The 22,854-nt window shown below is 38.4% G+C and overlaps 2 protein-coding genes and 1 long non-coding RNA gene across 3 annotated transcripts; 1 reads left to right on the top strand and 2 right to left on the bottom strand.

Moving 5' to 3' along the window:
- The first annotated feature begins 570 nt into the window (after positions 1 to 570).
- On the top strand, positions 571 to 19,504 carry LOC113506576 (xanthine dehydrogenase-like). The gene is made up of 21 exons (XM_026889413.1): positions 571 to 763; positions 5,047 to 5,216; positions 9,498 to 9,658; positions 10,080 to 10,230; positions 10,623 to 10,790; positions 11,083 to 11,140; positions 11,841 to 12,064; positions 12,328 to 12,430; positions 12,567 to 12,694; positions 12,977 to 13,264; positions 13,552 to 13,707; positions 13,959 to 14,081; positions 14,359 to 14,634; positions 14,971 to 15,191; positions 15,561 to 15,744; positions 16,022 to 16,217; positions 16,500 to 17,084; positions 17,367 to 17,548; positions 18,056 to 18,248; positions 18,668 to 18,781; positions 19,211 to 19,504. Exons 1-21 carry the CDS (start codon positions 718 to 720, stop codon positions 19,279 to 19,281), a joined length of 3,798 nt encoding a protein of 1,265 aa, XP_026745214.1. The 5' UTR covers positions 571 to 717; the 3' UTR covers positions 19,282 to 19,504.
- Positions 19,505 to 19,917: 413 nt separating this feature from the next.
- On the bottom strand, positions 19,918 to 21,095 carry LOC113506577. Its single transcript, XR_003401740.1, has 2 exons — positions 21,050 to 21,095; positions 19,918 to 20,633 (listed from the first exon to the last, which is right to left on the bottom strand). It is a non-coding gene; the product is annotated as an uncharacterized LOC113506577 (long non-coding RNA).
- A 350-nt stretch (positions 21,096 to 21,445) lies between these two features.
- Positions 21,446 to 22,848, bottom strand: LOC113506578 (symplekin-like). The gene is made up of 4 exons (XM_026889414.1): positions 22,744 to 22,848; positions 22,214 to 22,357; positions 21,837 to 21,869; positions 21,446 to 21,634 (listed from the first exon to the last, which is right to left on the bottom strand). The coding sequence occupies exons 1-4, from the start codon at positions 22,801 to 22,803 to the stop codon at positions 21,446 to 21,448; spliced, it is 426 nt and encodes a 141-aa protein (XP_026745215.1). The 5' UTR covers positions 22,804 to 22,848.
- Positions 22,849 to 22,854: the final 6 nt, after the last annotated feature.

Genomic DNA, 22,854 nt, shown 5'->3' with positions numbered 1-22,854 from the left:
TCCAGAGATTAGCGCGTTCAAATAAACAAACAAACTCTTTAGCTTTATATATTAGTATAGATATTAATGTGAAGACAAAATATCCTTCTAGTTGCAGAGAAATATATCATTGACACGGGCCTACATCCACTCTGCTATTGTAATCGACGCACGCATTTAAACTACTACTAGGTACCTTATATTGTTTGGTCATTTGTTTCACTGGCCCATATACATAATTTAATATTAAACACCTTTTCCTCCAATATAATTGGAGAAAGAAAGATGACATTGAAAACTACTTACATAATATTCCTTTATTCCTTGGCGCCTATCATCAATTCTTAGAGAAAAAACTGAGGATTCTGTACAAAAAGATTTAAAGATGGGCTTAGTAGCGGTTTCGCGTGACACAAACATTCAGGTCACATGCACACATGCCAAGAACAAGCATTCGCGTATCACACAAAATACTTGTCATACGCGGGAATCAAACCTGCATCGCAGCAACACACATAGCGGATTTAGCAACTTAAAAATATTTATTTATTGCTTCAAATACATACAAATATAAGCATTATGCGTGATATACAATGCTATACAAACAAATCTATCTTTATGATAATGATTATCTTGTCGGCCGGTAGTCCGGTAGTGTGCGCAGGGACACCGCGCGCGACAGACCTGCGCGTGCGCAGCGCATCAAACTTTTAGTGATTGTGATGTTATCGTGTTGCCATGGATAGAATAAACTTTACTGTGAACGGAGATCATTATTCTCTGTGTGAGTTATAATAATTTGTTTATTTGGCATTGGCGTAGCTAAGTACTTATGTAGTTTGAGGGTGGTGGCGAAGTATGTCGAATGAAGAACCTGCTTAATAAACACGCAATAAAAGATATAGATCTCTTTCTTGTACAATCTTTTTTTGTAAACCATTGACTGACTGTCTTTCCCTTTAAATCTCTCATGCCGTTTTTTTGTCTCGTCCCCCATTCTTTCGATTTTAATGGAATTGCTTACCCCTGCCCTTGTAGCTGCTGTCTTTGAATTATAGTGGAATCTCTTTATTTATGTAAACAAACAATACATTTTAAATAAGCTCCTAAAACCGCTTAAACGATTTTGATAAAATTAAGCAGGACATAGCTTTAACTCTAAGAAAGAATGTAACCTTTTATTACGATAACCAACATCCACACGGACAAAGCCAGAAACAAAAGCTAACAACAATACCTAAGGAGTTTTTAATATTTATTTAATGTCAATAATACTTGAGCAGAAAATATTACGTTGATAAAGTTAAACGTACATTTTTTATTATGATAATAACACTTCAAACTTAAAATAAAAAAACATCACAACATGCTTTGAATTCATAGACAAAAAACTAACGACCCTTTTTTGTTGCTTCAACATTATAATATATAAAAACACTACTACACCTAATTAACTACTAATTAGGTGAGTGTTAAGTAAACAGCTAATTAGCCGCAATTAAATATCTATACTAAACTAAACAATTGAAATTATTTGAGTGTTACTTAATATAATTAAAGTAAGTCAAGTGGATAACTAATCATAAGAATCAAATTATGCAATTCATATTAATTTGACATTGGACTGCACGGTTAGCCGAGTGGTTGAGGTAACCACGCCAAAACGGCTGTGAGCGACATGTCACGGGATCGATACCCGCGTTTAACAAGCATTTTTGAGATCCACGAATACTTCTGCTGAATCTGGCTGACTTTGTGCATGTGACTTGAATGTTTTTAAAACTCCCCGCGACACAAAGCTTAAATTTCTTACGATGGGGGTCGTATTAAAAACCGACAGAAAGAGTATAATATATGTTCCTAATAGTCGAGTACACAATAAAAAACAAGCCCTTATAGTAAACTAGATGAAGCCGACAAGCAATTAAGTCTTAAACACATTACTGTAAGTACACTCTGTACCTACTGTATACGATACACATAACAATTAGTTATACTCATTATGTAGAGTGTTATTACGTAGTTTCACAGGAATTTCAACGGGTCACACGAAGCTTTAATTTATCGAATTAAGATCAATTTCATTAATTTTAAACTTCAAAATATCTAATTTGGTGATATAAAAAGCAAATAGTAAATAGCATGAAAATGTGGGACTATTCTTAGCCTCTAATGTAATAAAGTAAAATGTACATTAAAAGAGGTATGAAGAAAGAAGAATTAATCATGAAAATAAAGAAGTACATATAAAAATTTACTTATTAATTACGTGCTTACTTTAAAAAAAAAAGGTTAAAAATCTTGATGTGTTTTTTCATTTATAAACTAAGTTTTAAATTAAACACATGTAAAAACAAAATATCAATAAAGATTACCAAATCAAATATACCACAGAAATGGTCATTCATTTTTGTACTTAACATAATGTTTGCATTTGAAAAATGGTTGTTTACCTTTTAAAGTGCCCATACAGATGGGGTATAAGTCATTCACTCCATACATCGGAGAAAAAAAAACCAACGAGTCTGCCAGTAACTTTCCTACAAAATAAGCCATTTTTCTTATAAAATAAACCTTTAGCCGACACACATTGTATGCTTTTCTATGTCATGTCTTGCTGTTTGCATTGCACATTCCCAACCAACTCCAGAAAACTCCATATCCCAAAAAGCAGTCGTTGGTGCTTAAGCTAACTGCATCTGCACTGAATCTATCTCGAAAACATAAATCATTGACAAAGAATTTAATCTACTTATATTGCTCCACTAAACATTACCATCATCATCCTAGCCTTTTCCCAAGTATTTTGGGGTCAGCCTCAAGTCTAACTGGATGCAGCCAAGTACCAGTGTATAACAAGAACGACTGCCTAACTGACCCCTTCACACCTTCTACTTGAGCAACACGATACCCCTGAGTCAGACTTGGTTACTTAGCTTTCTGACTATCCCCAACGACTGTCAAAGATGTATGAATACCAGCACACAATTTAACGTGTCTTCCGAAACACGAAATCGTTATGGCATTGTTGGTCAGCCATTAACGGACCGACCGTTTCAAGCGTAGCTTAAACTTTGCTCGATCAACTTGTGCCGTTATATCTTAGCCCTAAAGCTCCAACCATTTATTACCCTCTCTAAAATCTATAAAATGAACAGTATTAAGTCTCCAAGTACTAAAAAGCTAAGATAAACATGTCATCAAAGATTCTTCTAGAAGTCTCGGTCATGGCCTCAAGGCGACGCGACGGAGAGAAAATCTGTTTCCGTCGTCATTACCATTGCAATTGAAGTAAAGTGGTCTGACCAGTCGTCTATTGCGCGTATCTTAGTAAATTATGCATCAAAGATTGTGCTTATTCTATACTGTTATATTCAAGTTTCAATGTGTCCCTTTTGTAGAGAACTAATGTCTAATTATTATTTTTTGAAATCCGTGATTAATGTGAATATCACCAATTTTTATTTAAATACGATTGTTCGATTTTGGTATCTTCGTAAATATCAAATATTCTACGTAGTTGTTTGAACTTTAGAAGGAATAATAACCGTGGTTTCGCCAGCCTGAATGTCGGTTATAGCAGCATGAAAAAAATCCTACTTTAACAATGTCCAATAAAAATAGCTTATGCATTATTAACCCCATATGCCATCGAAATCGGTTTTGCCGTTTCAGCGCGAATAGGGATTTGACACACTCATAATATATGCTTTCGCATTTTAATGTTAGTGTATGGAAACGAAATTTGGTTTTAATAAGTCACGTGACCTTGGCCTTTCATCTCCATACATTCTACCGTCTTCTATTGACGTTAAAGATTGTAGAAATTAATGTCTCTTGGCTACTGGTTTGAGGGAATGTCATGACACAGGCACTGCATTTTGTGAAGTTGTCTTGTTTGTAAATACAAATTATGTAAGCATCATATTATGACTACATCGAGTTATTATTTTTGTTTTATCATATCGCCACTCACACGTGCAGTTGATAACGGTTTTATTTATAGACTAACGAATTCAAGATAACTACGATTTATGGAATTCGAAAAACTGCAGTTTTATGTTATATTTTCACTGTGGATCGACTCTAGCGTCGTCGTCGGTTCAGGTTCAAATTAAGTACTTTTCTTGATAAAATACAATAAACTTCTTAGCCTGTGTATGCCTGTCATTAATTCAAGAACATCTCGTTTTGTAAATTAATTAATAAACAATTTATTAAAACATATTTCTTAAACGACTATGAAATAATTACTCCTCTTGAAACGGATCTACAATGAGATAAAATCAAAAACTTATTGTGATGCGTAAATATTTTAATTACAGCCATGTTCATACCGGCCGTTTTTTACGTCATCTTGTAATAATATAATTATATAGCGAATCCCACAGTACTTACATATAAATACACATATACTTTTATAATTACTGTGCTATGAGAAAATTGACGAACAATAAATGTCAATAAACTTCACAATAGCTCGCTAAAACTTTGATAAGTTATTCTAATAACTAGTTCTTAACAAGGCCTCCGCGTGTTGGTCCTTTGTCCCTATGTAAGGACCAGGCCCGAAAGACTGGTTAGGACTGAAGTCGTCCAGCAAACGAAGAGTTTTTTGGTGATGGGGTGATATGGAACTCTTAAGGAAACCAGTGTGAATTCGCTCAAGACAGAACAGGCTGGAGTCCGAGTAAAAGATACCTTTATCCACACATTGAAAGTTCCATAAATATACAAAGAATACTTTTACTGATTACTCAACGGTAACACACGATGGGATTAGGGCCCTAACTCTGCTATTTACTATTGCCGATGATGGAGAGATTGAGGAGGCATATATCCAGCAGTGGACAGATATGTGCTGATGATGATGATGGTGATGATCTTGAATGGAAATTAGATGAAATTAAACATTATTCGTATTACCCTAAGCATTTTTCCAACACAATAATTGGATATTCAGTGTATTCACAGTGACTGATACGAACACGATAATGAATTTACAATTATGGTGTTGGCAAAAAAATGGAGAGTAAATAATCTATATTAATCTGTTGCTTGTTTCAGCTGGAACAGATGTGAGTGCGCAGACGAGTTTGAACGAGTACCTCCGGGGCCACCTGCAGCTGTATGGCACGAAAGCGATGTGCCACGAGGGTGGCTGCGGCGCATGCGTCGTGTCCGTCTCACAAGTGCACCCCGTTACTAAGGAGAAACATGTGTTCGCTGTCAACTCCGTAAGTATATTGATAAGTTCCTAAGAGCGCCGATTTTTTTTAAAATAACCTTAGAATTGAATGGAATATTCTTTATTGCACACCGCATGAGTACAGGATTGGATACAAATAAATAGTTACATGGTGCCAAAATGGTAGATCTTGTTACTAAAAACCTTAGGCTAAATAAAACCGGTCACATCCGAGTCAACGCTGAGGGCCCCGTAAAAATTGATGAAAGTAGCATCCATTTCTCAATCTCTATATTTATGCAGCAGAAATACAATATCCTGTGTGAAGATTTCAACTTTCTTGCTCTCACGGTTCATAAGATACAGCTTGGTGACTAAGAAACAGCAATGCCTTAGTAATAGAGATCCGATTTAGACGGAATCTTTTAAAGTAATGTATATATTCAAATGTATGAGAATGGCATTATTCTTTATTGACCTGTCAATCCATAAATTGTAGCGACTTTATAGCCTTTGTGTTGTGGGCAATCACCACCTCCTAAATCAGTATTGTTACTGTCGTATAAGCCCGTAAACAGCTCTCTGTCCGCGATTGTATACTCACCATTTTTACAAGCTTTACTGATTACTGGAGTAGATAATAAATTATTCAGTATAGAGCAATTCAGAGTCGAAATAAACATCCGAGAATACTAATATGTTTCATTCTTTACACACGAGTAGTTATTTGGTGTCGCAGAGGTTCCACTGGTGCGATAAATTCCCCTCCTCTTGACTTACAACCAATTATTCAATCAATTGAAATAGTACAGACAATCTGCATATTCCCGTTCAGTATGTCGCTCATCGTTCCTAGGAACTAGCATGACAGTCGTAAAGTCGTATTTGAACTTCTATACACCAGGATCAACAAGATAACTAACGAATACCACCTAACACTTAACTAGCACTAGAGATATTATGGTAGAAGGCCTGGTCTTCTCCCAAAACAATGACAGCTCCTGGAAAACAACCCAAATCGAATTCATTTTGTACAAAATAGTAATCGTTAGATATTGCACCACTGCGTTCCTTTAATGAACTATAATTTAAAAGACACATGGTTACTGTTTAAACGACGGAACCATTAGTAATTTAGAATATTACATACTCGTATTATTGTAACTCATTTTTGGTGGCGGTGATAAAGCAATTGACTAATACGGAAAGAATTCTAATAGCGAATTAATTACCGCGTTAAGTACTCTTTTAGTATTTTGAAATTATTAAAAGGGTGAATTTCCCGGACCCAAAAATAGGGTAGTTGACAGTGAGCAAATATTTTGAAGATTTATATTTTTTATGGTAGCTTAATATTTGTAAATGTGAAAAAACGATCACATTGATTAAATAAATCATGATTATTTAATATTTTTAAATTATATCCCTTGATTTTCATCGCCTTGCTTTCATTGCCGTGGTTTCCGTGGACAAAATTTGCTATGGTAAAAATACACGGGAATGAAAAAAACATCATCGCCGTGCCTTGTAAAACAGTTTCCTTTCATTGCCGTGGCCACGTGTTTCATTTCCATGACTTATGTTTTCATCGCCACTGGACAGGGATGTATCTATTTATAGTTATATTATAAAAATAATATCATGTGTTACTGGATTTTAACATATTATTGCGTATAAATTAATAGTATTTATTTTTGTTTCAATTATTAACTTTATCATTTAAAAATTCTTGTACTCTATACGAGTAATAACATTTCATTGCCATGGACGCATGTTTCATTGCCGTGCATGCATGTTTCATCGCCGTGGCAAGGAATTTTCAATCTTGTGTATCTCGTTAGTTTTTTAAGCTATCTTCTAGATATTAAGCAAAACTGCATATCTGATCAAAAACTTGAGTAAACACTATTTTTTCTTGTTCTAAAGTTGAAGAATAAAAAATCCACGGAAATGAAGATTTTATTGGACCTGTTGAAATTCACCCAAAAGTTTGCCATTTTCAAGTGGCAATGAGAAACGGATACAGAAATTATAATTATAACTTTACTTACCAAGAATAGTTCTTGTTGTATTACTATTAGTTTATACTTAATGGAACGAGTAACACGTGAATCTACTAATTAGTGTGAGGAGATCAAGGTTCGTATCGATGACTGGGAAATCACACAACGATACGTATTGTCCATTGTATAAACATCAGCTCGATGTGACGTACCTTAGAGTAAACAAAATCAGTGATGTATGTATTGTTACAGTAGAACTGTGGTCGAGTGGCGTACGTACCGGTTTCAAGGTGTCGCTAGCTCTGAGGTCCCAGGTTCGATCCCCGGTCGGGTCAATGTAAAAATTCCAATTTCTACATTGTCTCGGTTCTGGGTGTTTGTGGTACCTTCGTTGTATCTGAATTCCATAACACAAGTGCTTTCGCAACTTACTTTGGGTTCAGAACAATGTATGTGATGTTGTCCGCATTTATTATTTATTTATTTATTGTTATTATAGGCTGAATAGTATTAAAGTCATGATTTTTGTTTGGAAGGCGTTTTGGTCTCTACAAAGGTTGGATCTTTTTAGAGTCTTTAACTAACTGATAAAGGAAGTTTTGATGCATGATAGATAGGGTTTTGTTTGATGTCATACATGAACGGAGTTTCCAAATGTGTTCTTGTTTTAGACTGCTGCAGGGCTACATGGGTGATGGGATGGCAATCGAAGACTTTACTTTGATTTTATTTGAATAGCAATAGCGACCATCATCATCCTAGCCTTTCCCACCTATGTTTGGGCCGGCTTCCAATCCAACCGGATGAAATTAGGTACCAGTGTTTCACAAAGCCAATAAAAACAAAAATGGAAAGTATCAGCTAAGGCTGTCCGCCTGTAAAGCAATCTTATCATAAGTATCTTAGCCGGTAAACACATTTTTATAATATTTGTCTTTACGTCAAATATTGCGCAACTCTATTATACTCAATACTCAGCCAGGTTCTCGTTTAGAACATCGGAAGGTCGTTGACTTGCTAAGGTCAATAACATGTCTATACGTTTTATAACTTACTTGACAACTGGGTTTATCCCACTTCACTCGTTATTCGAATGCAATCCTTTTGCTGTATCCCATGTCATCAAGAAACTTAAAGGTAAATAGGTATACTTAAAAATTCTTTTACGTGTTTTGCATTTCGCGGTTTCGATTTTCGTTTTGTTTTTCGTTTAATTTACGAGGATCAGACTAATTTTAAGGCGACAGTTTGTCTGTGTTTTCGATTGCATGTATGTTAGTTAATAATTTCAAAGTTTTTTTTACTTTTTAATTAATTTCGTTAGGAGATGGGTATTTAAGAGTTGTCAGATAAAACTGAAATGCATTCGGAAGCCGCGGGAGAAAAATTGTTAACTAAATAAATCGTAGTTCATTTTGATTTTTGGATTCCTTATTATAAGTTCTATCGGCTATTCATACGTTGTTGGAATTCAATAAAAACGCTACTTTAGAGAGTCAAGCAGCTCTTTGTTGTAAGAACTGGAACTTTGCCAAGGGTTTCTCAATAGAATCTACCAGTCTCGGTTTTTTTGCGGTCTTTAATATTACAATGTCAAGGTCCATAATATACTTCTTATAGTTTCACGGGCATTTTCACAAAATGGCGTGCATATTACTTACATAGACAAATAGGTGTTTATTGGTCTGGCTATGTTTTGTCCACTAGGTATTCTACAAGGTGTAAAACGGCATCTTTCTTCCACATCTTTAACAATTCTATTCTTTAGGTGTTATAACGGCCCTGTAGATGTTACTTTCCAATCTGTCACTTTCTAAAAAACAAATAACAGAAAACGGTCTTTGGTGTAAAAAAACAATTGCAAGCAAACAGATTAACAAAAAACGTGATCAGAGTTTAAGTCCCAAGATGTAAGAGTGAATTGACAATTAACTGGGAATCTAAAACTTGTAAACTATCGATGACACAACCATCAATCATAATAGTAAAAAGGAGAGCCAACTTCAATACAAAAATTTCGCCTTACTATGGGCTTTGCCGCAAAACGAATGGAGATTTAAATGAGTAACAGCATTTTATGATCTAAAGTTCTATGCAAAACGAAATATGGATTCATAGGAACAATATAACATTAAGGAAATTATTAAACTCTCTTTCTTTGATTTTTACCTATTACAATTGCTCTAAGTCCTAAATAAAGTAAGTTTATAAATAGCGCTTGTAGCTGCTGTCCTCCTAATGCTCAACGTTCCTTTATAACCGCGTTCAATTGTCTTGAACTTAGTTCCAGCTTACATTTTCCTGAACTATGATTCTTTTGTTTCCAGTGCCTGGTCCAAGTCCTATCATGCCACGAATGGGATATCACAACGGTGGAGGGTATCGGGAACAGGAAAACAGGCTACCACTCTATACAGAACCGCCTCGCCATGTTCAATGGTACGCAGTGCGGGTACTGCACGCCTGGTTGGGTTATGAATATGTACAGGTAATTTTCGCAATATCTAAATAACAACATAAACAAGTGACACTTACGTAACGTCTTCAAAGGGCGTCGATACGTGAATGTGACTTGAATGTTTGTGAATTTCCCTACACAAGGATTAAGTTTCTTTACACGGGAATCTTTAAAAAAAGTAGAAAATTGATGAATTATAGACCAGATTGCCACCTAACACTTCTCAAAAAAAGACTGCTGAAGAAAGAGCGCTACATGCTATAAGCATTAAGCAGATACTTTCAACGAACTTAATAGTCTTACATAACAAAGTGGTGATATGCTCCCTAAGCAAACCCGAACATTTTGTGTATAGTTTTCACATTCTATTTTAGAAGAATAGTTTTGTTGTTATAATTAAAACTCATTTCCAACAAACTAGACTCCAGTTAAATGTTATCTTCTCTTCCAGTCTTGAGAAGTCTAACAAGAAGCTTACTACGCAACAAGTGGAAAACTCATTTGGCGGTAACATGTGTCGGTGTACCGGTTACAGACCTATCTTGGACGCTTTCAAGAGTTTCGCTACTGATACGGATCCTGAGCTGCAGGATAAATTACAGGTGAAATATATTAATATTATACTAAGTAGCTTTGGTGACCAAAGAAGAAGAAGCCATGCAAGTCACAGCCAAAATAAGTCGGGCAGGTCCAATTACTACACATGAGTAAACCGTTGCATATTTTAAGCAACATACATTTTTCTTAGGAGAATTCATGAAACTGCTTTTCTGTAACCCTGTCTTACTTTAAGTAGTGTCAAAAGGCCCTGAGAATTTAGAGTTTTAGAGCTGACCGTCAATAGACCAATCATTAGAACTTACGAATTTCTATAAAGCATTGAATGGGCGGTGAAAACTTCATAATTCGATGAGTACTTGGAAATTGAGTTTGCTCGCACAATGACCAAAGATCAAGTCATTAGCATACAAGCTATTTATTGCACATTTTTCAGGACTTAGAAGACCTACACATTACCAAATGTGCAAAGAAATGCAATCGCAAATGCAGCGGGTCAGAAGACGAGTGGTGCCTCATAGAAGACAATCAAGGTTCGCTGAAGGAGCTAGCATTGGTGGGAGGAAAGTGGTTCAAGGCGTATACTGTACAAGACGTGTTTAAGGTAAAGTGTATTTATTTGAAAAAAGAATGGATTATAAAGTAGTGGAAATGAGATACGAATTATCTGCACTGGCTCCTCGCAACTAATAGATTTAGACCTAAAAGGCGTAAAGCAAAAACGAGAAAGCAGCTGAGTGGTGAGTCGAACAGCCTCAATAAATCGATTTCATCAACACAAAAACTGCGAATAAAAGTAATTAATGTTGATAAAGATGATTCAGTAAGTGCTATAAATAAGGCTAATTAAAATCTGATCCGAATTTTGTAATTTTATACATTGTGTGTGTTTTTAGGTATTGGCGCGTGAGGGTACCGACAATTATAGACTTGTATCAGGAAACACTGGCAAAGGTACATTTTAATTTAATTATTTAACTACTTTTACGGATTTTATCGCGGTTTAATATTTGATTTTAGTCCCCGACGTTTCGCCTGCGGCCTCTCTTACATCGGTCAAACTAAACGAAGCATAGGGACCAGCGTAAAAGAACACATAGCTGACGTCAAACACCGCCGCGCAACGAAGTCTGCAGTCGCCGAACATGCTGAAGGCTCCAGCCATTATATTAGATTTGATCAACCACAGATCCTCGCTAAAGAACCCAAATTCCTACCTAGATTGTTTCGCGAGGCTATTGAGATTAAAAAACACCCTAATTTCAATAGAGAAGATGGCTGGAAGATTTCACCTACTTGGGACCCAATAATACAAAAACTCAAGGCTAAACCCAAGAGCAGCGCTGCAAGACATCACGACGCAGTGAGCTCATACTGCGTAGGTCGGACCACAAATAATTAATTAAAATATGAAAGTAGAACGAGCAACATCTTCTGTCAAGACGAACACCATTTCAGTCTGCCCGTGACCATGATACCTGCAAAGGAGTCGAAACGTCGGGAAATAAAATCAAATATTAAACCGCGATAAAATCCGTAAAAGTAGATTCATTTCAATGTCTAACATTCGCGTAAATCTAAGAAAATATTTAATTATTTAATCTATAAAACATGAGTAAAATCTATCCCGATTACAACAACTATTCCTTTTCAGGTGTATACCCAATAAACGTGGAAGCAAAGACGATCATAGACATATCATCGATCGAAAGCCTAAAACTGACGCAGTCTGATGAAAACCTGATCCTTGGTGCTGGCATGACAATCACTGACGTCATGAAAACATTCAAGGACTGGAGCAAAAAGAATGCAGACTTCAGCTATTTGGGAACACTATATAACCACTTGGATTTAGTTGCGCATGTGCCTGTTCGGAATGTAAGTATTCATTGTTTTTAAGACGTTAAAAAAATCCCTAAGTGGCAGACAAGTATATCGTGAGGGATATGAACTGTTGAAGGGTTACCGAAGGCTTTTCGCTATTTAATTTGGTTGAGCCTGATGACTCGTGGTAAAAAGAACCCTTAAACTGCACACCCGAGAATGTGCATTCCGAAAACGAGCTTATCCTTGACTGCTTGAAATTCAAATTGACTTGAATTATATGCAAACGTTGAAATCTACTTAAAATTTTGTTACAGGTGGGGACAATCGGCGGCAACTTGGCTTTAAAAAATCAAAACAAAGTCTTTCCGTCAGATTTATTTTTGATATTTGAAACTGTTGGAGCAACAGTTACTATCAGTAAGTTTTATTCATCAACTTGAATACCTGACCTGCTTCAAAATGACGTAAATGTTTTACAAGTACTTTTTATCTAGACTTCTTGGTCATATTGCTTGAAAAAAAGCCTTTTCTAATTATTATTAATGTTTTACAGTGAACAGTGACCTAAGTAAGGTAGAAATGAAAATCAAAGACTTTATGAATGCTGACCTGAAGGACAAATTAATATCTGATGTAAAACTACCGCCATTATCGACTAGCAGCCACGTTAAAACTTATAAGGTTGGTAAATAATTCCTTTGTTGGAACTAAGTACTAGTTACCCAGCTGTAATGAATTTAATCCTTTTGTCCCGGGCTCCATAAACATTTAAGTCACATGCAACAAAGACGCCCAGACTCAGAGCGAACGTCCGTGGATCAGATAAATTCTCGTGCAACGCGGGTATCTATCCCCCGATAGGCACGTCACGTCCAGTAATAGTCTCACTAAAGTAACCGAGCAGTCACTTTAAACATCCCCTTAAACATGAATAAGTAACGATTTGAATCTCTACGTTTCCAGATCATGCCTCGTGCGCAAAACGCACACGCAATAGTCAACGCGGGTTTCCTTTTCAAAATGGATACAGCAAACTTGATCAAATCTGCGAACATTGTCTACGGAAACATCAGCTCTACCTTCGTGAGAGCATCTCAAACTGAGAAACTGCTCGGTGGACAGAACTTGTTCTGTAACGAAGTCTTGTTAAAAGCTTTAAAGAAACTGAACGAGGAAATAGATCCTGTGGACGTCCCACCAGAACCATCGCCTCTTTGCAGGAAGACCTTGGCCTTGGGTTTGTTTTATAAGGTAAATGTTTATCTGTAACACAAATTGTTGCAATAACATATTTTGAAAAAAATAATTATAATTGAATTTGGATATCTAAAAACCATTTATATAGCAGGCAAGGGAGGATTATAAAATGTCGTTAAGTATATCTGATATCGGTATATCTCATAGTCATGTAGTGAAAATAAGGGGCTTGTATTAAAGATGCCTAACCTAAACTATGGATACGTAACATTTAATTATCTACTCTTTTTTACCGCAAGACTATTTCCCAAAAGTGCTTTAAATATTGATTGTATTTTCAGGCAGTCCTATCCCTCTATCCTGACGCGAGCCCGCGATACAAGTCCGGTGGTCTCCCGCTCTCAAGACCTATCTCCCGCGGCACGCAGACCTACGAGACTGACAAGACGCTGTGGCCTCTCAACCAACCTGTGCCGAAACTGGAGGCGCTTTCCCAGGTAAAGAGAAGAACAGAAATTATTTAATTGTCATGTTGGCTGGCTTGACATGAGTACTTTCTGCGGCGCTGAGTTCAATTCGTCGCTTAGCAAGTTGGAACTCATGGACTGGCAGGTACAAATAAATAGGTAACTTCGTTCGATGTCTTTTGTTTTTGGATCCAGATTGCCAAATGCAGTGCTGTCTAAGTAAAAGAGAAATTTGATACTAAGAAAAATCTGTCTATACCAGTGTTTACTTTTATTTCCAGTGTGCAGGAGAGGCTACCTACTCTTGTGATGTAAATCTCGGCGCGCGCGGCGTTCACGTCGCTTTCGTGCTGTCCGACGTGTGTCGTGCCGAAATATTGGAGATAGATGCTACTGCGGCTCTGGTAAGAGCGTAGGAAAGATGTTTAGTAGTAGCTTAATGAATAAGTGACGAGTGATTTACTCATAGGTACATTTTTTTCTGTCCTCTTGACAACCAGTAATAAGGTCTTGCTCGTATTCCATTGCAGTGTGGTCTTTAAATTAAATTTATGTACCTACCCACAAGATCGTTCTTTTGGAATAATTTCTTAGCAAGATTTAAATGAATTTAAAAATCTTCGTTAGTGATTCTTACTCTTAAACAACAAAAGATTGAAGAACCTTTTCCCATGCCCACAGAAAATTCCAGGCGTCATCGCATTCTTCTCATCAAAAGACATTCCCGGAAGAAACTCCTTCACTTCAACAGCCGTGCCTTGGATAGTTGAAGATGAGGAAATCTTCGCGTCAAAGAACATTCTATACCACGGCCAGCCTATAGGAGTAGTGGCAGCAACGTCAGCTAGTCTGGCTCTGACTGCTGCCGAACTGGTCAAAGTTAAATACAAGAAGAAGGATGAGAAACCTGTGCTGGATATCAAAGATGCTTTGGCAGCTCCTGATAAAGATAGAAGGGTAGGTACTTGCGTTAAATATGTATAACAGCTTATTATACCTTGCATTTATGCATATTTATCACTGGATATAAGAGTTGAGAACTTTCTGGCAAGTGAGGGTCGCTTTAGCTTGAAAGTTAAAACGACACACTGTTTCTCAAAATTGCGTCTTTGTTCTTAATCTTTAGAAGAACTTACTTTTAAAGTTTGAATATATCTAACATAAAATATGATACCCAACACTTAATACCTACTTTATTGCATCTTAGGTAAAAGAGCTTTGCAACAATTGTGGAAATTTAAAATGAAAGTTGTGAAAGACGTATACTTTAATGCCTTGGTCATGTTTTACCAGATCCGTAAAGAAGTCGACGTGGAAGCAAAGGACAAGGGCACGGACATCCAGCATACGTTCACAGGCACCTTCTCCGTACCCTCACAGTACCACTACACGATGGAGACCCAGAGCTGTTCCACGCACGTGTCTGAAGAAGGAATCTTAGTGCGGTCCGCTACTCAGTGGATGGATCTCATTAATGTTGCAGTCGCCAGAGCACTTAATATTGACGAAAATAAGTACGTAATAATCTAAAAGTTTTCATTTTTTTTTTTTGGTAATCAGGGAAATTATATCACCCAGATACAGGACCAGCACCCATGCTTTTCCACCGATTTTGGGCTTTGTGGGAATCAAACCCTTGATATATTGTTTAGCAGCCAGGGTCACTGACTAGTAAACCAACTTGCTCACGTCCTGCCAAGCTTGTTTTGTATGATTGGGCCACTCCAACTACAGTTGAAATTTGTTTCTAAGAGATTCCCAAGCTAAAAAAATTGACACTTGGTCGCGGGGTGTTCCACAACACGTGGATCTCTTCGTGGAACATAACATTTATATATAAGTTGTTATATAACTACTAAGTTTATGAGCTTGTTTATTTTCAGGGTCCTTGTGGAAGTCTCCCGTCTAGGCGGCGGCTATGGCGGCAAGGCGTCGCGATCTTCACTCATAGCCTGCGCCAGCGCACTCGTCACTCACAAGCTCAACAGGAACGCGACGCTTACTATGCCTATTGTGCATAACATGAGGGCTATCGGCAAACGCTCCAACTGCCAGTTTACCTACGAGGTACTTACTTATCTGATTTAAAAAATATTGTAAATAGGTTTAAACAAAGTCCATGCACAGAACTTATAAACTTGATCTCAAGAATATCATTTAAACACTGCCGTTCTAGCAATCATTGCGAACAGCGAAATCAAGCTTGATAATGAAATGAACCAACTTCAAATATAAAACAAAATCTTCATTTGAATCTCGGAATAGAGTAGGTACCTTGTCTTATTACAAAAATGTACCTCACCGAAAGAATTTAACAGAGATAAGTTTTTATCGTTTTATCTAGTGTGGTGTAAACAACGACGGCTTGATCCAGTACCTCAACGTGACGTACTACTCCGACGGGGGCTGTAGCTTCAACGACAACTCGACGGGAGACATCGTGACGTCAATCACCAACCTTTACAGCAGCGACCGGTTCAAAGTGACCGGGTACAGCGTGCTCACTGACAAGCCGAGTGGGACCTGGTGTAGGGCACCTGGTGAGAAGTTACAATTGAAACAGTAGATACTTTGTATTACAGGAACCTTAAAATGTCTTGAGGCTGCTGAATACATAAAGATAAATTAAAATAAATGTGGGTGACTCTTATTTTTAAAACTAGTTATTACGTGGCGATGTTTTCACAAATATTCTTATACGACATGCATGAAGGCACCTAGATTCAGCTTAGGCATTCATGGATCACACAAGTGCTTGTCCTGTGGATTGAACCCACGCCACATTACGTACTCGATTTGTTTGTAACCGTATTTTGTTTCAGGTACAACGGAGGGTATGTCTTTCAGCGAACATATAATGGAGCGAATCTCACAAATAACGGGGAAGGACCACGTCGACGTCAGACTTACAAACCTAGCACCAAAACATGACGTCATAAGAGACATGATAATGTCATTCAAAATGGACACAGAGTTTAATGACCGAAAAACCGAAATAGCTAATTACAATCAACAGAATGCTTGGAAAAAACGAGGATTGAAGATCTCCTTAATGTCCTATCCTATAGGTTACTCATGGAACTACCCCGTAACTATATCAGTGTATCAAGCAGATGGGACTATAGCCATATCCTACGGCGGTATTGAGATGGGGCAAGGTATCAACACGAAAATAGCTCAAGTGTGCGCATACTCCTTAAAAGTTCCTTTAGAGAAGATCACAGTGCGGGGTGCCAATAGTTTCGTATCTCCAAATTCTATGGCATCCAATGGAAGTTTAACTAGTGATTCTGTAGCGTACGCGACACTAAAAGCTTGTGAAGATCTGACTAAGAGGTTAGAACCAGCGAAGAAGGATCTGAATGAACCCACTTGGGAGGAGGTCATCAAAAATGCGTACGAGAAAGGTAACACACATTCTTATTCACGACTTATTTAATGTTCCTTATAGCCCATTAGCCCATAGGGTTCCATTTTAAAACTTTTTGTTCGAAATCGAGAATACTTCAAAAGCAAAATATAAACGTAAAGTGAGTAATTGTTTAAAATAATTGAATACACCAGATGCGCGATACATTTTTCCAACCATTTGTGCACAGCGCTCTGCTAACTGCGATTTCTTTTATATAAGCGTCTAGTTTTTCCAAAAAGTACAGTACTTCGATAAATCCCATCTTCCAATCCTTTAGGTATAAACCTCCAAGCTTCCTACATGACGTCACCCAATGACGGGCTGGTCGGCTACAATGTGTATGGCGCATGTGCAGCTGAAGTAGAACTGGACGTCTTGACTGGCAACCATGTTATAAGGAGGCTTGATCTGCTCGAAGATACTGGAGTCAGCATGAGCCCAGAGATTGATGTTGGACAGGTAGGATGGACTTCGTTTTACCTTTTTTCTTCCCCAAAATGATCCTAATTACTTCTAGCTTGCAATAAAGTTTTGACGTGAACTGAGTTTCCCATTAACGGAGGGGTGAAAAGAAATTAATTACCCAAATTGAGTAAAATCAAGGGACCAGTTATCGCTATAGTTTTTTTAATGTGTGCCAGTTTTTGTCGAGACAAAACCTGCTTGAAATCTGTCTGAAAAGTCTTTTGCCTAAATAACTAGTACCATAGACATAAGAGACAAGCAATAAGTATAACAACAAAAACTCTATTTTCTGTCTATTGTATGTTTGGGGGTTTGTAGGCTAAATCTACAGGAAGCATGACACACGAGACGTTATACGGCGGTTCAGATTTACAGTTAAGCCATTAATAATCACTACCCACTATCTTAATTAATCTTAATCACTATCAACAGGACAAAAAAGGCCAAATCCACAAAGGATAGAATTCATCTCTATCATTACATCCAAATTTTATTTTTTAGATCGAAGGTGCCTTCATAATGGGCGTAGGTCTTTGGACTTCCGAAGAGTTGAAGTATGACAAGTCTACCGGCAGACTGCTAACAGACCGAACGTGGACTTACAAGCCACCAGGAGCTAAAGACATTCCCGTTGACTTCAGAATCATGTTTAGAAGAAACTCTGTTAATACGGCTGGAGTTTTGAGGTCTAAAGGTACGTTTAATATTTTCCACGTTAATACGCACCAACTGGAACGCCGACTCAGTGAGACGATTTTCCTGCATGTTGAGGAAAAGACAGTTTTATCGGCAAGTTAAATCTAGCACGATAACTAGGATCCATGTAGGTCAAGATATTGAAAATGAAAACCGGATTGCAATAGAGTGGAGAGAACTATTATATTTAAATAGAAAGAAATGTCCAATACTTATATCTTTCCAATACATCTTATTTTGTGTAAGTAAATTCTATGCATAGCTTATTTTAATAACGCCAGACTAATTTTGGACCAATCGGGATTTCTTAATCATGAGCAGACGCGACGGTGAGGTTAATTAAAATTAAGTTAAAACTTACCTAATTTCCATAATATTTATAAAGTATTTATAAAGTTACTCATCTCCTTTTTACAGCTACTGGTGAACCAGCCTTAGTTCTCAGTGTCGCCGTAATAAATGCACTCAATGAAGCAATCGCTGATGCCAGGACAGAGTTTGGGTATCCTAAAAACGAATGGGTAGTTGTAGGTAAGTTACCAACACTACACAGACAGACCAAATGTGAAATGTAATCCAACTGCAAACTGCAAGTTTGAATGCAGTTGGCATAAGTTGACTAAAAGAAAATGATTATACTTACTTGCCCCTTAATTAGTGTATGTAGCGTCTTATAATGACTCCAGCTATATTTTAAATATATTTTCCCCAAAAGTACACTATTTTAAACAGCAATTGAATATTTAAATCGGATGTGACCTCGGTGGATAAGTTGGTAAAGTTACTTCAGGTACCGCAAGTGCAAGTCCATGGTTAAAAAATATATGTATTTGATTGCACTTTACGCTGTCTGCGAATTAGATCATAAAGAAGTCTATCTCACTAAACAAGTCATATAATCTCTTTTTAAAATGTGTTACGACTATTCGTTTGACTGATAACATTCTATTTTATTTTCAGATACCCCGTACACGGTAGAACACATACTGGCCGCGATATCGCCGAAGATAGAGAGCTATAAGTTAAAATAAATTAATATAATAAAAAGTTTTATCCTTTCTCATCAAGTTACATTTATACAATCATTAACGTGTACAGGGCAGGCGTCTCATTGTTGCGGCGTTTTGCCTGCCGTCAGATGAACCCTGCCTTAAAGCCTATTGGGAAGATTTTAAGTATGGAGTTTTATGCACTAGGATCGATATCAAGATATAATATATTATTGTATACGTATGTTAATATTTAATTAAATAATAAACCAAAAAATTATCGAAATTGTTTTATTTAAACTTAACTTCGGAAATCCATGTGCATTTCATTTAAGCCAATACCATATCAATTGTATTTAACAGTATCATTGAAAAATAACCCTTATAAACATATTGATAAAACGTAAAATTCACTAAACATTGATATGACAGTGGATTGTGTACCTTAAGTTTTTATTTATAAAGCTCATATTACTCTTCTTGTTAGCCAGTTAGACAAGTCAAACAAAACCGTATGTATTTAATTTAACACTAAATTATTTACAAATTAAAGAGAACGGGTATTTATTTTTAACAAATTATTTGTTCGTTTTCACAAAATTATAATGCAGTATACCAAAAATACTGGTTTGCATAAAAAAAAAATGGTCAAACGGGGTTGCAAAGTGAAAAATAAAATATTACCTTAAAATCTACATTTATTTTCAAAACCGTAGTCGTAAAATATACATAGTAAATATCTTTTTACATGAGCGTTTGTAATTCAAATCATTTTATTGCTTGTGGTTTATATTTGGATATTAAACGTAACAAAATTATATATTCTAATTTACATATAATGTATTTTTTATCTGGCAAATTGATTAAGGCGTTCGTTAATTATTCGTAGTCTAAATTAAAAATATGGAAAGAGGCCTGCTCTACCGTGAGAAGTATAAGCTGGTATTATTTGTATCTCTTTCAATTGACGGAATATCTTCAAAGTTTCCCGGCCCTTTTTAAAGGCTTAATATGTTAGGGCATTTACTTCAGACTATCCCCCACTCTATGAGAAAACAGATTTGAACAATCCAAAGTCGACACAAAACTATTACAAATTATAAATGGAAACGATCGATACAATTTTATGAATATCGTTACCCAAAAATGCTGAAAATTATAACATCTATCATTATTACACATTATTATCAATTTCACACTGTCTTCACTCAGTTTTCGCGGGGTTCGGCAAGGTATAGGTCCATGATATACCACATAAGGTTGTTTGACCACTATTCCATTCCGGGCGGTAAAGGTTCGACGGCTGTGGGCGGCGGGACGGGGGCGGCTGGGGGCGGGACCGCCTGGGGGACCGCCGCGGTCGGGGGCGGAGTACTGAATGCTACCGGCTCCTGCTGGAAGTATAGAGGTTATTGTTGTAACCATATTTTATAGTACTAGTCAAGGATCTTTGGTCCATCAGAAAGTTTTCTGTGAGCCGATTCATTTTCATGATGCGTCCAAGATTTTTATACGAATCTCTTGATTTTGGTGGCTAGCTGAGGTAGCAAGGATTAATATGTCGATTTGATGATTCCTTAAAATTAAGCTATTTTTGCCAAATTTACATTATATACTCAATAAATATTTGTACTTCGGAATATACTGTTTGCGCCCGCAATTTTTTGAAACAATGATACGCTGTACGGCTACCTCTGCTTAGGGCAATTTCATAAACATTCAAAACGCATGAACAAAGACACCCAGACACAGGTATTGCTTGTTCTACGCGAGGCTGGAACAAGCGACACGTCGCGTTGAGTGTAGTGACCTGGCAGAGCGCGCGCACGTCCGCGGGCAGCTGCGCGGCGGCGCGCGGCGGCAGCGCGGCCACGTGCGCGCGCAGGGCCGCCAGCAGGCCGGGCACGCCGCCCGCCGCCGCCAGCGCGCGCCGCCCCAGCCCCGCCAGCAGCGCGCCCGACATAGGCGCCAGCCGCAGGCAGCACTTCACCGAGCCCTCCCACACTACTGACCTGGCAGAGCGCGCGCACGTCCGCGGGCAGCTGCGCGGCGGCGCGCGGCGGCAGCGCGGCCACGTGCGCGCGCAGGGCCGCCAGCAGGCCGGGCACGCCGCCCGCCGCCGCCAGCGCGCGCCGCCCCAGCCCCGCCAGCAGCGCGCCCGACATAGGCGCCAGCCGCAGGCAGCACTTCACCCAGCCCTCCCACACTACTGACCTGGCAGAGCGCGCGCACGTCCGCGGGCAGCTGCGCGGCGGCGCGCGGCGGGCAGCGCGGCCACGTGCGCGCGCAGGGCCGCCAGCAGGCCGGGCACGCCGCCCGCCGCCGCCAGCGCGCGCCGCCCCAGCCCCGCCAGCAGCGCGCCCGACATAGGCGCCAGCCGCAGGCAGCACTTCACCCAGCCCTCCCACACTACTGACCTGGCAGAGCGCGCGCACGTCCGCGGGCAGCTGCGCGGCGGCGCGCGGCGGCAGCGCGGCCACGTGCGCGCGCAGGGCCGCCAGCAGGCCGGGCACGCCGCCCGCCGCCGCCAGCGCGCGCCGCCCCAGCCCCGCCAGCAGCGCGCCCGACATAGGCGCCAGCCGCAGGCAGCACTTCACCCAGCCCTCCCACACTACTTTGTTCGTCCAAACCTACGGGGCAACACAAAACCAATATTAGATATTTAAGTTATAAATAAAAGTAGAACAGAAAATATTCATTCCAGCAAGTTATATATCGCACGGGCAATATACCGCACCACCCGTACGATGTCTTTTTGTCCGTGGCAAATAAATTAAGCGAATTTAATTTGTTTTATATTCGTCGCCCAAACCCTTTCAAAAGTTGTAGAGAGCGAAAGTTTTTACTATTAAACACATTACATGGCATAAATTGAGTTAATCTGGTTTCAATACCCTCCTCGCCCCTCTCCTGAGATCTAATTTAATCAAGAGAGACTTCGAATTACCCTACTTTAATTATACACAATTCAAACCTCTTTCTCCATAAGCAGCTGCAGTATATTGAGTACGAGAGGCCCCATAGAGGGATATAGTGTTAAAGCTTGCAACACCGTCCGCATCATCAGAACGGGGACTTCTGGCTCCTCTGATAACCTTTGTAATACTGCTGATAGTACCTGTATGGAGAGAAAATCATAAATAAATCTTAAAAGATGTATGCTATGGAAGCAATGAAGTATTGAGTATTTTATCTTAGTTTAGCTTTCCATGGAAAAAGTGGTGTAGGTGTAGAACAAATTAACGAAATAAATAAATATGTTTGGCTTGAACAAAATCCTGATATATAGGCTTAAAAACACGTTACTACGCTACTTTTTCGACAAACCACTTTCTGAATATTGAGCCAGCTTGACCACACAACATTGTAAATACAATTTCAGTTCTTAAGTCAATTGCATAAAACACCAATTCGCATAAATACAACTCAAAACTAAAATATCGAAGAAATCGCATCATTTATAAAACAAATTAAATACTACAAGAACGAATATGTTCTACTTACATCTTGTGTATACGTCTGTTTCTCTGCGAAGCACAGCGCCGTGGCCTTGATAATGTACATGATATCCGCCTTACTCGGGTCTATAAGATGCAAAGCCACCAAGAGCTCGGC

Source organism: Trichoplusia ni (genome assembly GCF_003590095.1).
Source record: "Trichoplusia ni isolate ovarian cell line Hi5 chromosome 20 unlocalized genomic scaffold, tn1 tig00001154_group19, whole genome shotgun sequence".
Taxonomy (NCBI): Eukaryota; Metazoa; Arthropoda; class Insecta; order Lepidoptera; family Noctuidae; genus Trichoplusia; species Trichoplusia ni.
Note: the sequence above shows the minus strand (reverse complement) of the source record. Positions and strands in the feature narration are given on the sequence as shown.